Source organism: Melospiza melodia, chromosome 4 (genome assembly GCF_035770615.1).
Source record: "Melospiza melodia melodia isolate bMelMel2 chromosome 4, bMelMel2.pri, whole genome shotgun sequence".
NCBI lineage: Eukaryota > Metazoa > Chordata > Aves > Passeriformes > Passerellidae > Melospiza > Melospiza melodia.
In genome coordinates, this window is record NC_086197.1 from 74,396,362 (window position 1) to 74,410,620 (window position 14,259).

Consider the following 14,259-nt stretch of genomic DNA (forward strand, 5'->3'; position numbering starts at 1 on the left):
ATACGGGTATCTTCAAAGCTATTAGCATTTGCATCTTCAAGTGGCTACATCTGTTTCTTCTATAACTAAATAAGATAAATTGAAACCTGGCATGAAGGAATGTGTTAGGCTCTTGGCCTGATTTTAGGTATACATCAGTGAAGATTGCAGCTACAGCTATTTCTGTGCTACTCAGCATAAACATGAAGAATATGATTAATGACATCAAGCAGAGGGATAAGAAAGTAGAAGAAAAGAAGTTAAAAGAAGACAGGTCTTCAAGTCTGTCACAGTCCAAAAGGATTTTTTAATGATAATTTTCTATAAAATCTTCAGTAGCTTAGAGAAAAGGAGTCTATGTTTCTTGTGGCTGGTATAGCTAGAAAATTTTAATATATGTTGGTTGAGTGCTTTCTGAATATTTTCAATCCTCCCTAACTATGCTAGCTTGGCTTCTCATGAGGCAATGAGCTTATTCTTTAAATGAGAAGCTGCTGTAGGCTATTATTCAGTAGCATGCATTTTGTTTTTTAATGCAGCTGCTTTATGAATGTTGAGAATCTTAATAATAATCAGTATGAAAACCCTCATACTTTCTGGATGGCATGTATCTTTGTAGTTAATGTCAAAATTGATGCAATCCAGTACAATCCAGAAATAAGCCTCTTGCTTTTCCATGAACTCAGGATTCAGTGAGGAGGGCAGCAAAAAGGCAAAAAGGAGATGTTGCCATGGCCAGAGGTTGCTCCTGATGCACGTGCTGCTGCTGTCATCAAGGAGTATTGGAGACCCTCTGGCACAATTAAACTGTAGAATGTTTTGCTCCATAATATTCTATGTTAGATGCCATCAGTGTGGTAGCTGTGGTGGATGATGATGTCTGGGTAACATGACCTAAGCATGCCTTTAGAGAAACAACCCACAGCAGGAGGAAGAAAAGCATTAGCCTGTTGTATCACAGTAGGTCTGTGATGTTTCTGTCATAACCATGTCACTGGGCCTCAGTACTAAAACATTTTGTCTTTATGGGATCTTCTGCTTCCTTTTCTTCTTTGGCTTCATTCCTATTGTTTTACACTGTTCCTGAGCTGTTCAAGTGCAAAAGACTTCTTTGACCTGACCTCCAAGCATCTCTGCTGCCACTGTCCTGCTTGGGGTCCTTGTTTAACTAAGCTTCTGTGAGGTTAGGGTTAGAAGCTCTTTCACAGCAAAATATGAAGCAGAAACCAGGTGGAATGATAACATTAATAATCTTTACTGCTGAAAAATACTTTTTTGCTATTGTGGAAGAGGCTTGTGTTGCAGCCTGATGCCAGCTTGCATTCTGGAGCTGTTGCTGTTACACCAGTCCTTGTCCCCTGAGCTTAGCCTACGCTCCCAAGGTCTCCTGTGGCTTTCAGAGAAGAAAGTAATTATTGGAAAACACTGCTGCTGCTTGATCAATTAATGCTTCAGTGAAAGAAGGAAACTTGAAACAAATAAAATTAATGAGAGAACAGGGAAGGAGACAAGCTCTGCACCTTTATATACAGATCTGGAAACTGTGAAAGCTTCAAGTCAGTTTCTAGAACCAGTTAATGTTGTTCAAAAACGTTAAATCATTAGATTTCATGAGAGCAAACAGAAGAAATTTAAAAAGAAACCTACTGAGTTGAAAGGTTCAATCTAAATTTTCCTGCCTGGAAAAGAACTTCATAGTCTTAAAAATTTATAATTAAGGTACAATGTAAAATGGCCACACTCAGGAAAAATAGAAAAGAAAAAATTAAGAAAATAGGAAACAGGGGTGGCTAAGAGGTGAGATTTAAAAATAAAATTCTCTGTAATGGAAAGAATGATGTAATAAGGAAAGAGTATTCAGTTAGTGGAGGAAGGGAAGAGATAAGAGGAGAGTAAAGCAAAACAAGTCAATGTTAATCAAAGACTTTTGGTTAAATATAGAAGGATTTTACAAATACACCTGGGAACTAAAAGTTCTAAAAGTATTATCACTAATAAATGAGATGCTGAGTGTCTAAGCTGTTAAGGTCTTTTATAAATGTGCAAACAAACAAACACACAAAAAAAAGAAAATGACAAGAACTATATAATTAAGACATGTCCTGTGAAAGTAATTAACAATGACAAGGAGACAGTAAGGGGATTTGAGCAAGCCTCCTATCCAGCTGCTTCAGATCAGTGCTATAACCTGAAATTGAATTGAAGACCTAGAGACAGTCCGTTCTGGTGGCCTTTACTACTGCTCTCATCCATTTCATGCTTGGTACAATTTATTTTTCTGTACCTCACAGACAATAGAAAGGTATTCTTTGACCTAACTGAGAAAAAGAACCGAGAAAAAGATAGCGCTGTCTTTGACAGGTGTGTTTTGTAATCCCTGGATTCTTTTTAACCCTCAGTCATGCTTGTTTCTGTACAGGCCATGACTTCTGCACTGAAGGCCATAACTGCATGGAGCATTCTGTGTGCCGGAACCTGGAGGACAGAGCTGTCTGTAGCTGCCGGGATGGCTTCCGAGCCCTTCGAGAGGACAATGCCTACTGTGAAGGTGATGCCCTGGGCACAGGCTCAGCACTTCTCTATAAATTACTGTGGGATGAGTCCATACGTTCGTAAGCTGTCAAAGGGATTGGCATATTCAATGCAGTGAGTTAGATGTTGATCAACTAAAATAATCTCTTCAAATAAGTTCATTAAAAGAAAACTAAAAAATCTGATCAGCATGGAGGTAAACAGTTAATATGGCTGAGATCTTGAATTAGAAATGTGCTTCCATAGGAGAGTTTTCCTTTGTTTTCCAAGGTATTCACATACTTAGACAATCTAAATCCAACCATTTGAAAAACTTATTAATGCAACATTTAGTTTCTGTTTTCAGTGCTGCATGTTCCTATTTTCTCTCCTCAGGAAGCAAGAAATGCTATAGGTTAGATTCTAGTATTGCTAATCACATTGTTAATCTTTACTGAGTAAAGATTCATTATTTGAGTTGCTCTATTGTTATCAGGAAGCAACAAGCTGCTTAATCAGAAGAGCATCATCTGTACAATCTAGCATCATCAGATGAAAGGAACTCATCCCCACTGCAGCAGTGAAAGCCAAAGTCCTCTGCAGAGTCTCCCAGTGTTGGTGCTGACGTTTGCTCTGCCTCATGAAACCCCTGATTCTGTAAACACAATACCAGTGTGCTGTCAGGCCCTTCTCACAATAAAGCTTAAGTGTTGGCAGCAGAATGGGCTTTGACTAGTAAGCAGTTCTGTTCAGATTAGATTGAAAGTCAAGCATTTATGAGGAGATGTAGTTTAAGGTACTCTGCAATCCCACCTAATACCTGCATTATTCTCTGGTGATGCACAATAAATGGGATAAATTGAGGCCTTTTAAGATTGTTCCTTTGGCTGAACTTTGCTAAGTTAATGCCCAGAGCTTGCTTGAGTTAGTAGCTGTATTAATGTCAGTGGGAATGCTCATTTGTAGACTTACATTTGAGAATTTGTGGCTGTTTTTGGGAAAGAAGCATATAAGTAATTCAGCTTTATATACACCTATACTTATTTTTTATGGTAAGCCTTCTGATGTAAGCTGATTTTGAGAAGCAGAACTGAAAATCTTCCAGAACCAAATCCCTTGGCCCCCATCATGTTCCAGGAGGTATCTGACACGAGGACCTGCTGTGTAACTTGTAGCATCAATTGTATTTTGTACCAGAGTCCCTGGAGACTGCTGTGGCCTAGGCTGTGGATCTGTGTTCCTGGGAACTCATCAGCCATTCCCTATTTTAGGGAGTCACTGGAGCAATGGAGTTTTGGTGAATTTAGGAGCTTTAAGAGGTTTTTTTACCTGCAGCTCTATTGTTACTCTGCTCAATGAAAGCAAAAAAACAAATTGCACTTTCTTGGTGATTTCCATGTCTCTCACATTAGAGTCTGTTGCTTTGTGTGTAACTTGCCAGGCATGCCATAAGCAAAGAAAGAGAAGAAACTTTTTAATCAGCATTGAGGGTGAAATGTTTGATAAGGACACAGTAGATTATCATATGTGAGGCTGATGCATTCTTATTATAAGAGGATTTAGTAGTTTGTGCAGTACCTGATTTCAATATGATGATCTTTTGAGAAGATTTCTAGGCCCAATTGTTTCTGTATGGGAAAATGACATTGATTCTGGGTGGTAATTATGAATCTGCTTAACTTCTTTCAGAAAACATGCGTAAGTGAATAAAAGATTGGGACGTGTTATTTACATAAAAATAATAATTTTGCTTATTACATGTATAGGCATTTAATTGTAACCTAAAAATGTTCCTGATCCAGGAACACTTGCCCATGTTGAAGGTGATGGGAGTAAGTTACACTAGGAAGATGTGCCCACATGAGCAAAGCTCAGGAGTGGGGTCACTTCCCAAGAGGTTCTCCCTGCCAGAGGTGAAGCTGCCTCAACAGGCAAACCATCCTGGCTTTGCCTCTGGTTCTGTGCTGTAGCTGTGGTGTTGGCACCACCCTTGAGCCACGCACAGCTGGTACAGGGGTCCAGACCTGCCCTTGGCCGTCCATCCCTGACTGACTGTGGGGTTGTGTGCTGGAAGGATGGGAGATAAGGCTACAAATCAAAACTTCAGGATTGTTTTTGTGGAGGGGCAGGGGACTGAAATACCCGTGTTTCTTCAGAGTTGTGCTTTTATTATTGTATCCCTTTTTCAGTTCAAATGTCTCTTTGAGCAGGGGATTTTATTTCTGGAGAGAGACTCTTACTTTATATACTAAACTAACAAACAGCAAAAGGCACAATGGCAGTAGTGTAGCACCAAGTCTTTTCAGAGTCCTGGGCCTCATCTTGAAAGGCTGAAATGGTCCCAACCTCCCTTTCTCAGTGGATACCCTTTCTTCACTCTGCTATTATTCGGTCTTTAATTGCAAGGAGTGCCAGGTGTAGAACTGTAGAGTTAACACAAAGCCTTTCAGAGAAGGCTTTTTGTAATGCCTAGAGCCCATAGATATGAAAGCTGTTTCTGTGTTTGCACTGCACAAACTTCAGATATACTCAAAAATTGGATGTCATTGGTTCTGTGTTAGAGCCAAGTTTCACTAAATACCATCCTGATTTGTGCTCTAGCACGATCAAAATGGAAAGAATAAACAGAAGTAATGATGCTCCCATTTGCAGAACTATTCCTTAAGGAGAAAAACAAAAATAAAAACCTCAAAGCTGGTTTCAGTGTGGGTCTGAAAAAGCTGCATAAATTTCACCTGAATGATGGAAGAGTTTGGCTTCTGTCCTAGAATGAACCAGTGCTTTTCCAAAGCTGTGGGATGTCTCTAGATACTTCTATGGTGCTGCTATATTATAATAATATTTGTTAATATTTACATCACATTTAGCTTTCTTTCACAGTGCTGCATAAAGCAGTACTTAAAGAATTGGTATTTCTTAATTTACATGCTGGAAGCCTTATTCCAAATACTTTAAATCTATTTTCTGCCTCAGACTATTATGCAGTTTGAGATACTTTGTGAGCAGGTTGTGTATGGATTATGCTCTGCTGCCAAGGTGTAGGTGCTTTTAATACAGCATCCTACCTAACAATAACAGCTTACTAAAACAGGTGTTCTGGTAAAGGGTAATTAGTTTTTCCTGAAGCTGCGTGTGCAGTACTCTCAAATTGAAGATTACCCTCTGGAATATATTTCAAAGAGTGTTCAATACCCACTGCTTTTATGATGGTGGAGTTATGCTGAAAAGGCTTTTCAGGATAAAGGTTGTGACTCTTGGCTGCCAAGGTAATCTGATGCATCTAGAGGAGCATATTTCAGCTATCTCTCTGCAAAATATGATTTCAGTTCAGAAGTACTGCCAAGGATTGCTGATTAAATAGAGAGCAGGGGAAGCTCGAGAAAAAAGACCTGAAAATACAATAATTTTTGTGGAGACCAAGACAGAACATGACCTGAGAAAACTGCATTATTCTTTATCAAGAGGATTTTGCCTGATGCAGAGGCTATTTTACATCACATATCTGTCTTGGCTGTGAGTTAAATTTCCTTGTAGCAGCCTGTGTGGTGCTGTGGTTTAGGTTTGTGATGCCATCCTCAGTAGTGAAAACAGGAGTACAGTGTGGTTGTTTCTCAGAGATTGGTTGAGCATCTGTCTGCTGCTGGTAGCTGGAGAGTGGTTACCTTTGAGTCCTTTTTTTTTTTCTATCCCCTTTCACTTATTTTATGATATCAAAAATGTTTTATTTATATCAAGTGATGCGTTTTTTCTCACTTTCATTCTTTTTCCTAATCCCTCCATCCCACTGTAGGGTTGAGCAAGAAAAGAGCTGCTGGGTGCCAAATTGCTGACCAGGGTCAGCCCTCTGCATGTGACAAATTCGTTATGGGTGTGTGGACATGATGTTTATTTTTTGTTATTTAGAAATTTAGTTGTACTATTTACACAGTATACAACATAGTTAACTTAGAACAATTTTGTGTGAAACAATTTTCAATTTATATTCTAATTTATTCTCTCTCCTCACTAACTCTTCTGGTTTCTCTGCTGTTGTCATGTTTGTCCCAGTTTGAAGTGTAGCAGATGAAATTAGACCAAAGACTGAATGACTTTGTCTGGATTTGAGAATTACATCAGCTTCACTGATGATTGTCCCTTGAGGGGAGATGGTTTTCAGTTGAGAAATATGCTTTTGAATAAGCTGGCTTGATTTGAATCATTGCCAGTGGAGGGAAGTAAGCAGTCTTAGAGGAGAAATTGCCTCTTTCCAGAGATTTCTGGAGCACGTCAGAAATGACACTTGGTTTCACCTTATCAGGTGTCCCTTAGCTCACAGTTGTATGTTACTATTCTGTTTGGAAAGATTTATTCATTTATCCCCGTGCATGCTTAAAAATACTATTAACCCTCTTCCTCAACAATATGAATATTGCACTTCTTCACTTACCTAATTAGTACAATCTGTTGTTAATCTTCTTGTTAATCTTGTTGGTTTTAACTACTGGATTACAGAAATAAAGTACGTTTGCAAAATTAATTTGACTTCCACGGATTGTAGTGAAGAGAAGAAATCTTATAAAGAATAAATAGTTACAATCAAATTGCAGTGTTGCACTGTATTGACCAAGTAGAGTTATAAAGAAAGTACTTTTTCTTAAATTGAGTGTAATATTGGGAGAGTGTAAGCAAGAGACTTCCATAATGGAGATAACCCTCAAAGTATTATAATATATTCTGTTAAGTCTTCTGAGTCTTTAATAGACAGTACTGAGCTATTTGCTAGCTTTGCTGTCTTCATGGTATGCACCATTATTTTTTTTGAGTAAGAGTCCTACTTAAAAGCTCTACAGTACTGTCAGCTTTGTGAATCTGGGAAGGCTGCTCACACTTCCCTCTTCCAAGAAAAAGTATTTTTTGGAAGTGAAAAGTATCAATAGCATCACATATAGATAAGAAATAAAGATTTCCATCTCCATCAGCTGGCAGTTTGTTCGACTCACTCCCTAGTCATTTTGAGTTGGGTTGGGAAACCGATCAAGCAGAAAGAAAAGCTTTCACTCTAGGAGGGAGGAATTTTATTTCCAAATTTCTATAAAAACTAATTAAATTGTATTAATATTAAAATGAAATATTAATATTAAATAGTATTAATGTATTATCAATTATTAATGTTTTTTTCTCATCAAAAGCACTGTCATCTTATTTCCATCATTATGTTAGTGAGAAATCTTAATATGTGGAATTAGAAAAGCAGTTTTAATGTGTCAGTGTAGTGGAGCAGGACCAATCCTTCTTGTCTGCTATGGCTTTAATTAAGGAAGATAATAAAGTTTATTCCTAACTTAAAGTGCAGAAGCAGTATCCCTGACACCAGTTCATAGGTTGTGGTTCCCACTGAGGTACAGATTGTGTCATCACTAGTAGCAGTGAGGTAGTTTGTATATGTACAAATTTTAGGATGTATTCCGTGTTACTTGATTTTGTTTACTTCTGCATTAATTATGTTTGGAATGATTCTATCATCCAGCCATAGCCAGGATTGAGAATGATGTTACTACAATTAAGAAAAAAACAAACAGCTGAAATTGATCATATGAAGGGAGCTTCTTGAAAACTCTTAAACTCTGCTCTTACTATCTGGTAAGGAGAGCTTTTATTGCACTGAGAGCTACCCTTTTCCACTTGCAATATAAACATATGATGTAATTTGTCTTCAGATGAGAAGTTAAGGTGAAAGTTTCCATACAAATTAAGCAGACCTGCAACCAAAAGAGAAAATAAAATAAAGCTTTAATTTTGTTCTTATTTTACTTTCGGTTCAGTTTTCACTGTTAGCTGGGAGGTGACTACTGAAAAAATCAGGTGCTTTGACTGTGTGAAAAGTACCCACAGCCAAATGGTTGGGTTTCTTTTGTAACTTTGAAAACTCAGTCTAAAAGTGCAGCATTTCTTAACAATACATAAAGGCTGGATTCCCAAGAGTTGTAAAAAAGACACAGAAATGCCTTGCATTAGGGCAAACTGAATTTAAAACAAATATTCTTTCATGAAGAGTGCGGAGCAATAGCAGCCACAGTGTTTGTATCTGTTCTGGTACCTGTAACTAGTTTGGCACAGTTTGAGGGACAGCTGAGTTGTGGTATCAGCACTTTTCTGTAAAAGAGGCAGTAATCTACCAGGTGGCTCACAAGAATATGCTTAGACCCATAGTTTAGACCCAAAGACAGTTTAACCCACACATGGGGGCCTTACCACTGCTCACAGTGCTGTCTTTGCTCTCTTCCAGTAGGGAGTTTAAAATACATTGGTTCAGTACAATCTGTGCCTTGTCTTCCTGAGAAGAACCCAATAGATATTTGTAGTCTCTGTATAAAAATATTAATGCTCCTCATTACCCTTTTAAAATAGGGGAAAACAAAAACACGATGAGTGGCAAGTATTTGAAATTCTTGACGTTCACGGTTCAAAATGATAAGTTGTCATACTTAACTAAGAAAAGAAAAATATTATTTTGCAATTCAGATTTAAAGATGTAATCCTAACTCAGTGCAGTCCTGAAGGGGGTTGGATCATGAGCTGGAGTGCCAGTAAGTTGTTCCGATTTTCAGAATTGACTAATTAGTCATATACAGCATCTTTTTTGTTCTCAGTATGCAACTGTATCAGACTAGTTATTTGGAGCCTAACGAAAGGCCCCCTGGGATGCTTTCATGTCTGACAAATAGCTATATATAGGTACTTGTTTCATCACATGTACACTACTATATGAATTAATTATAAGGTATTAAATTGTAAGAAGATGCAGTTTGACAAGTAAAATATTCCATGATGACAGGTAGTATTTGTTTTCAAAATTTTCATGTGATATATATTTTTAAAACTATATGTGTGTGGAGTCCAGTGATGTTTTCACAAGACTGAGATAAAGACTTCCATTTCTTCCAAGAGTCTCACATTCACAAGTAGCTGCTGAGCAATATCTCCTACTGCATGTCTTAACAAGGACAGTTTTATCTCTACAGTCTGTCTTCCTTTCCAAAAACTGGGGCAAGTTGAAATAAAAACAACTCTTTGTACTGTTAAAAATGATATTTCTGAAATGCTGTATTGTTGCATTATGTCCTTGCAAAGCTGTGTAGAACTTTAGTCAAGGAACGTAGACCTTGAGTGACTTTGCTTTTATTTCAAGTATTTTTTTGTCCTGATGGCCTCTTCAGAAGCTGCAGGATGGACAGAGAAATCATGAACTTAAGCCAAGATCAGAGAATTAAAAGAGCATGAAGGGAAAAGAACCAGGATGTGTACAATATGTATGTGTTAACTGTGCAGTTTAGTTAGGGGCTAGGAAATAATATGCCCTATGTGAAGAAGCAGCAGTTAGAATTTATTTTTAGTCTAATTAATGCTTTATCAATTTAGTCAAGGTACAATAACATTTTCTTAGTTTACTTACCAGAGTGCTAACACTTAGAATCCACCTCACCCAGTTTCTCTACAGATCTGTTAAAAAGTCAATAAAATCAATCTACACTAGTAATCGCCCAATTCTTCTTACCCTCCTTATGTACTGCTGCATGAGTTGTTAGCAGCCAAGTTCTTTTGTGGGACCAGCATGGTGGGAATAATGGAAGGTTGTTTTACCCTTTTCTTCTTGGTCTTTGTGTACGCTTGAGGTAATTTTTGTATGATTTAACTCCGCATGAGGAGTATGTTCTTATAGTTGATTCACAGGGCTAGATTAACTGTGATTCCTTAGGCTGTAGTGCTTTTCTCTTTGGGGGAGGAGAGACACACAGGTCTAGAAAGGTAGAAAAAAATAAAAGTAAAAAAACTCCCCAAGAGCAAAAAACAAACTTAGCTTGTATATGTGTTACCTCTTGATAATTTTGCTGTAGGGGCCAGGCTTTTCACTGGCTGTTGGTTGTAGCAAAAGCACAGGGTTTAAAGAGAAGAAAAAGTTGAAAATTATCTTAAGAGGGTAGAAGTGATAACAACTATGGTGGTGCTGTCAGCTGGAATAAATAATGTGAAAAAATACACAATTTTGATTGAAGCTGATGGTTACATCCTTTGTGGGATATGTCAGTTGTAAAAACTGCTGCAGTGGATTTGATAGAGCAAAGCAAAACAAAAGTGCAGTGATTGTTTTGTAACTGACTGGAGGCAACAGCAGCAGTTAAACCATAGGCTTGACAGGTGATGGAGAGTCTAGAAATAGTAGTGGGAGGAGGAGGAGGAGGAGCAAGGGCTGTGCCAGAGTCCCAAGATATTTTTTCATCTTAGATGGCAAGTGAGAAAGGGTTTATACAAAAAGAGGCACATAGAAGTTAGTGTTATGGAAACCAAAAGACACGAGATATTGAAAACAGGCTGTAGGTGAAAATGAAGGGAAGCTGAAGAGAGTAGGAGCTTGGAAATATGATCAAGGCAATGTGAGACCCTACTGGGAATATTTTTATTAGAGCAATGAGGAAGTTTTAGCATACTAAATATTTGAGCAGTTGGGAAGGTAGTGTGTTTGGTGGTGGAAATAGAAAAGCCCAATACTTTCACAGATGGGTAAGCTGGTGGGATCGTACTTCAAATTTATGCTCTGCTCTTTTTCTTTTAAGGAATAAGAGCTGATGGGTTGAGTACAGGAGGAGAGACAAAGGGAGAAAAATCTGAAGACAGGACTAAATGTAGTTAGAAAGTGGTTGCAGGAGGAAAACAGCAGAGAAGCTTGATGTCAGAGGTAGAAAGTGAGAAAAGTAGGACTTGCTGGTGGAGGGATGACAAAGAGAAAGTAAATGGGCAGAACTTCTTTTCCTCTGTGATCCTGTTCCAGGTGCAGAACAGGTTATGTTTGCTGTAAAGGTTTTAAATCCTCATTTACCTTTTCAATGGTATTGATTGCTGTGAATGGTCACTGTTCATTTTCACAGTCCCTTAATTGTTGAGTAGCACCTGCTGATTTTGTGATGCCCTTTTTCTAGGTCAGGGCCAAGAGAAGAGTCTCAATCTTTCCCTGCTTGTCTCTCTGTATGAGTCAGGGTGTAGTGATAAAGCTAAGGGCCTGAAAGGCCTGTGTTGGGATCATAGTTACTGCTATCCATCCTTGGGGTTCTCAGCAGGGAGGCCCAGGATTCACAGGAGTAGAGTGTGGTGATGCCCTTGCTCTTACCAGCAGAGCCCTCAGATCAGGATTGAGTTGTGCTGATGAAGTTGTGTGAGTGGTGAAAAAACATTAACCTCTTGAGCAGGTAAAGGTGGTGCATGATATTTATAGGCTGTGAAAACATATTGTTTTATTAACATAAAACCCATAGGGGTTTTATTTGTTTTATTTTAAATTGTAGGTCTAATCTACTCTGCTCTTGTGTTCAGGGTAATTTTTAATGTGTATATTAAATATTTTTTTTTTTTATAAATAAGGCTTTTCATGTTCCTGTTCCCTTTCTTCCTGGGTAGTTAATGTTATTTGTTGCAAAAAATCCTGCAAGAGTTTTAGCCCTTCCATTAAAACTGGATACTGTCTAACAACAGTGATGTCCCTGGCTGCCATATACCTCTTTAAGGGTGACCAGGGAGATCACGGGTGTTAGACACTATTGAGTTTTAAGGGAAATAGCTGGAGGCAGGACACTATCCATAAAGGATCCTCAGTTCTGGCAGCAGCCTCTTCTCATAACAGCTGATAATTACTGACTTAGTGATAATGACCAGACTCATTTGTTCTGGAAGGCTTTTGTGCTAGATAAAGGCAGTGATGTATATAGGGAGGCCTAAGGAGAGGCTTTGTTTGTTAGTGTGAGGCTTTAGTCAACAATGATTTATGGATTGCAGGTCAAGTTCTGTTCTTATTAATGGGATTGTAAAATATAACTGGGAATTTTACTCTGGGGAAGCAAACTCATTAGGGTGCAGGAGAAAGGGATACAGGGAAACTTTTCTTCTGTTTTATATTTTGCATAAATTTTGTTTGAGTGCTTGGGGGAATAAAGAAAGGCAGGTTTTTCAGGGTTTTTTTTTCTGTTTTTGATGTTTTTGCGAGTATAAATAAATCATTGAAGTGCAGATTCCAAACACTTTTGCACTAACCAGTTTTCCCAGAGGTGCCCCTTTTATCTGTTCCACTGGGAACAGAGCAGGTTGATGATCTCCATGACTACACTCTTGTCAGTACATCACAGCTGGTGGCTCAGTAGCACATGACAGACTTCAAGCACACAAGTCTTTATTGTTGAATGTGTAGAGCCATTGGAGTGGTGCATTCATCCTATTGAACTGACTTCAGTATCTTACTGGCTGAGCAGTAAAACCTGAATATGCATTAATATGCTAACTAGGCTTTTTGGCAAAAGGAAATTAAGATAGATGTTGTAGGATTTCTTAGATATGGAAATGCATAAGATTTTCTGTTGTGCATATCTGTCTAAAGGTGGCATGCTTGTTTTGGCCTAGGTAGGGTTAATTTTCTTCACAGTGGCTGATGTGGGGCTGTATTTTGGGATTTTGCTGAACACAGTGATAATAGAGATGTTTTTATTATTGCTGAGCAGAGCTTACACAGAGCCAAGGCCTTTCCTGCTTTTCTTCCTGCCACACTGGGAAGGAGACTGGGGGTGCCTGGGGGGCTGGGAGGAGACACAGCCAGGACAGGTGATCCAAACTGGCCACAAGGAGGTCCCAGACCAGGTGCCATCATGCTCAGTGTATGCACTGGGGGAAGGAGGAGGAAGGGGGGACATTTGGAGTGATGGAGTTTGTCTTCCCCAGTAACCATTACATGTGATGGGGCCCTGCTCTCCTGGAGATGGCTGAGCAGCTGCCTGCCATTGCAAAGCAGGGAATTAACCCCTGGTTTTGCTTTGCTTGTGTGTGCAGCCTTTAATTTCCCTATTAAACTGTCTATATTTCAATCCACAGGTTTTCTGTCTTTTATCCTTCTGATTCTCTCCTTGTTCCCACTGGTTGGAGAGTGAGCAAGTGGCTGCCTGGGGCTTGGCTGCTGACTGGGCTCACACCATGGCTGGGTACACCAGTGTTTCCAACCAGTGAACAGGATGAAGAGGCTTTTATTTTGGTAGCTTTGAAAGACAGCAGATGTTGGGCGCATTCCCTGCCCTAGTTCAGTACTCCTTAATCTGTAATACCTTAACCTAAGCTCCCATGTGGAGTGCCAAAGGGGGAATGGAATTGCAGTCTTTTAGTATGGTCAATCTCTGTATGACTAGCTGTCATTTGACTGTTATTTTACCCTTTTTTGTATTAATTATCTTTATCTAGTATTAAAGTTGTAAATTGTTTGTAAAAGTATCTTCTTACCTGCTGTGTGTCCATTGTCTTCAGGTACCAATGTAAAATAAACTTGTGATAATAGCAATAACAGAGGGTTAGGTGGGAGTTCTGAGTTCTAGTAAGCATTTAAAAAATATGAGCAATTTCTTTGCAAATCAGTTTGAAAAAAACAGTACATCAGATTTGTTCAAATGAACACTTCAGTGTTAACCTGAACAGATGTGTGTTGAGTTTTCTTCCTTTTTTTAAAAATCAGTTGAATAAGCAAGGTTTGTGAAAAAAGATGATTATAAATAAAACATTTTTTAAAATCTTAATATGTGGTATGTTGGCAAAGTGAAAGCTCTTATTTAGAGCACTTCTGAATTAGGAGGTTTGAAACAAAGGAGTGACTTTAAGTTTTTCCCTGCAAAATAAAAACTGTTGGCATTTTGGATCTCCTGTGGCTATTTACCTTCCAAAGCAATCATTATTATAGTTTTCAGAAAGTTCTATTCAATGTTTCTGAGG

General features: G+C 38.5%; 1 protein-coding gene across 1 annotated transcript in view; it reads left to right on the forward strand.

The window, feature by feature from the left end:
* Positions 1 to 14,259, forward strand: part of NELL2 (neural EGFL like 2) — a 135,437-nt gene that overhangs the window by 57,582 nt on the left and 63,596 nt on the right. The window contains exon 12 of the mRNA XM_063155180.1: positions 2,399 to 2,527. Within this exon, the coding sequence (XP_063011250.1) occupies positions 2,399 to 2,527 (129 nt within the window). The remainder of the gene's footprint in view (positions 1 to 2,398; positions 2,528 to 14,259) is intronic.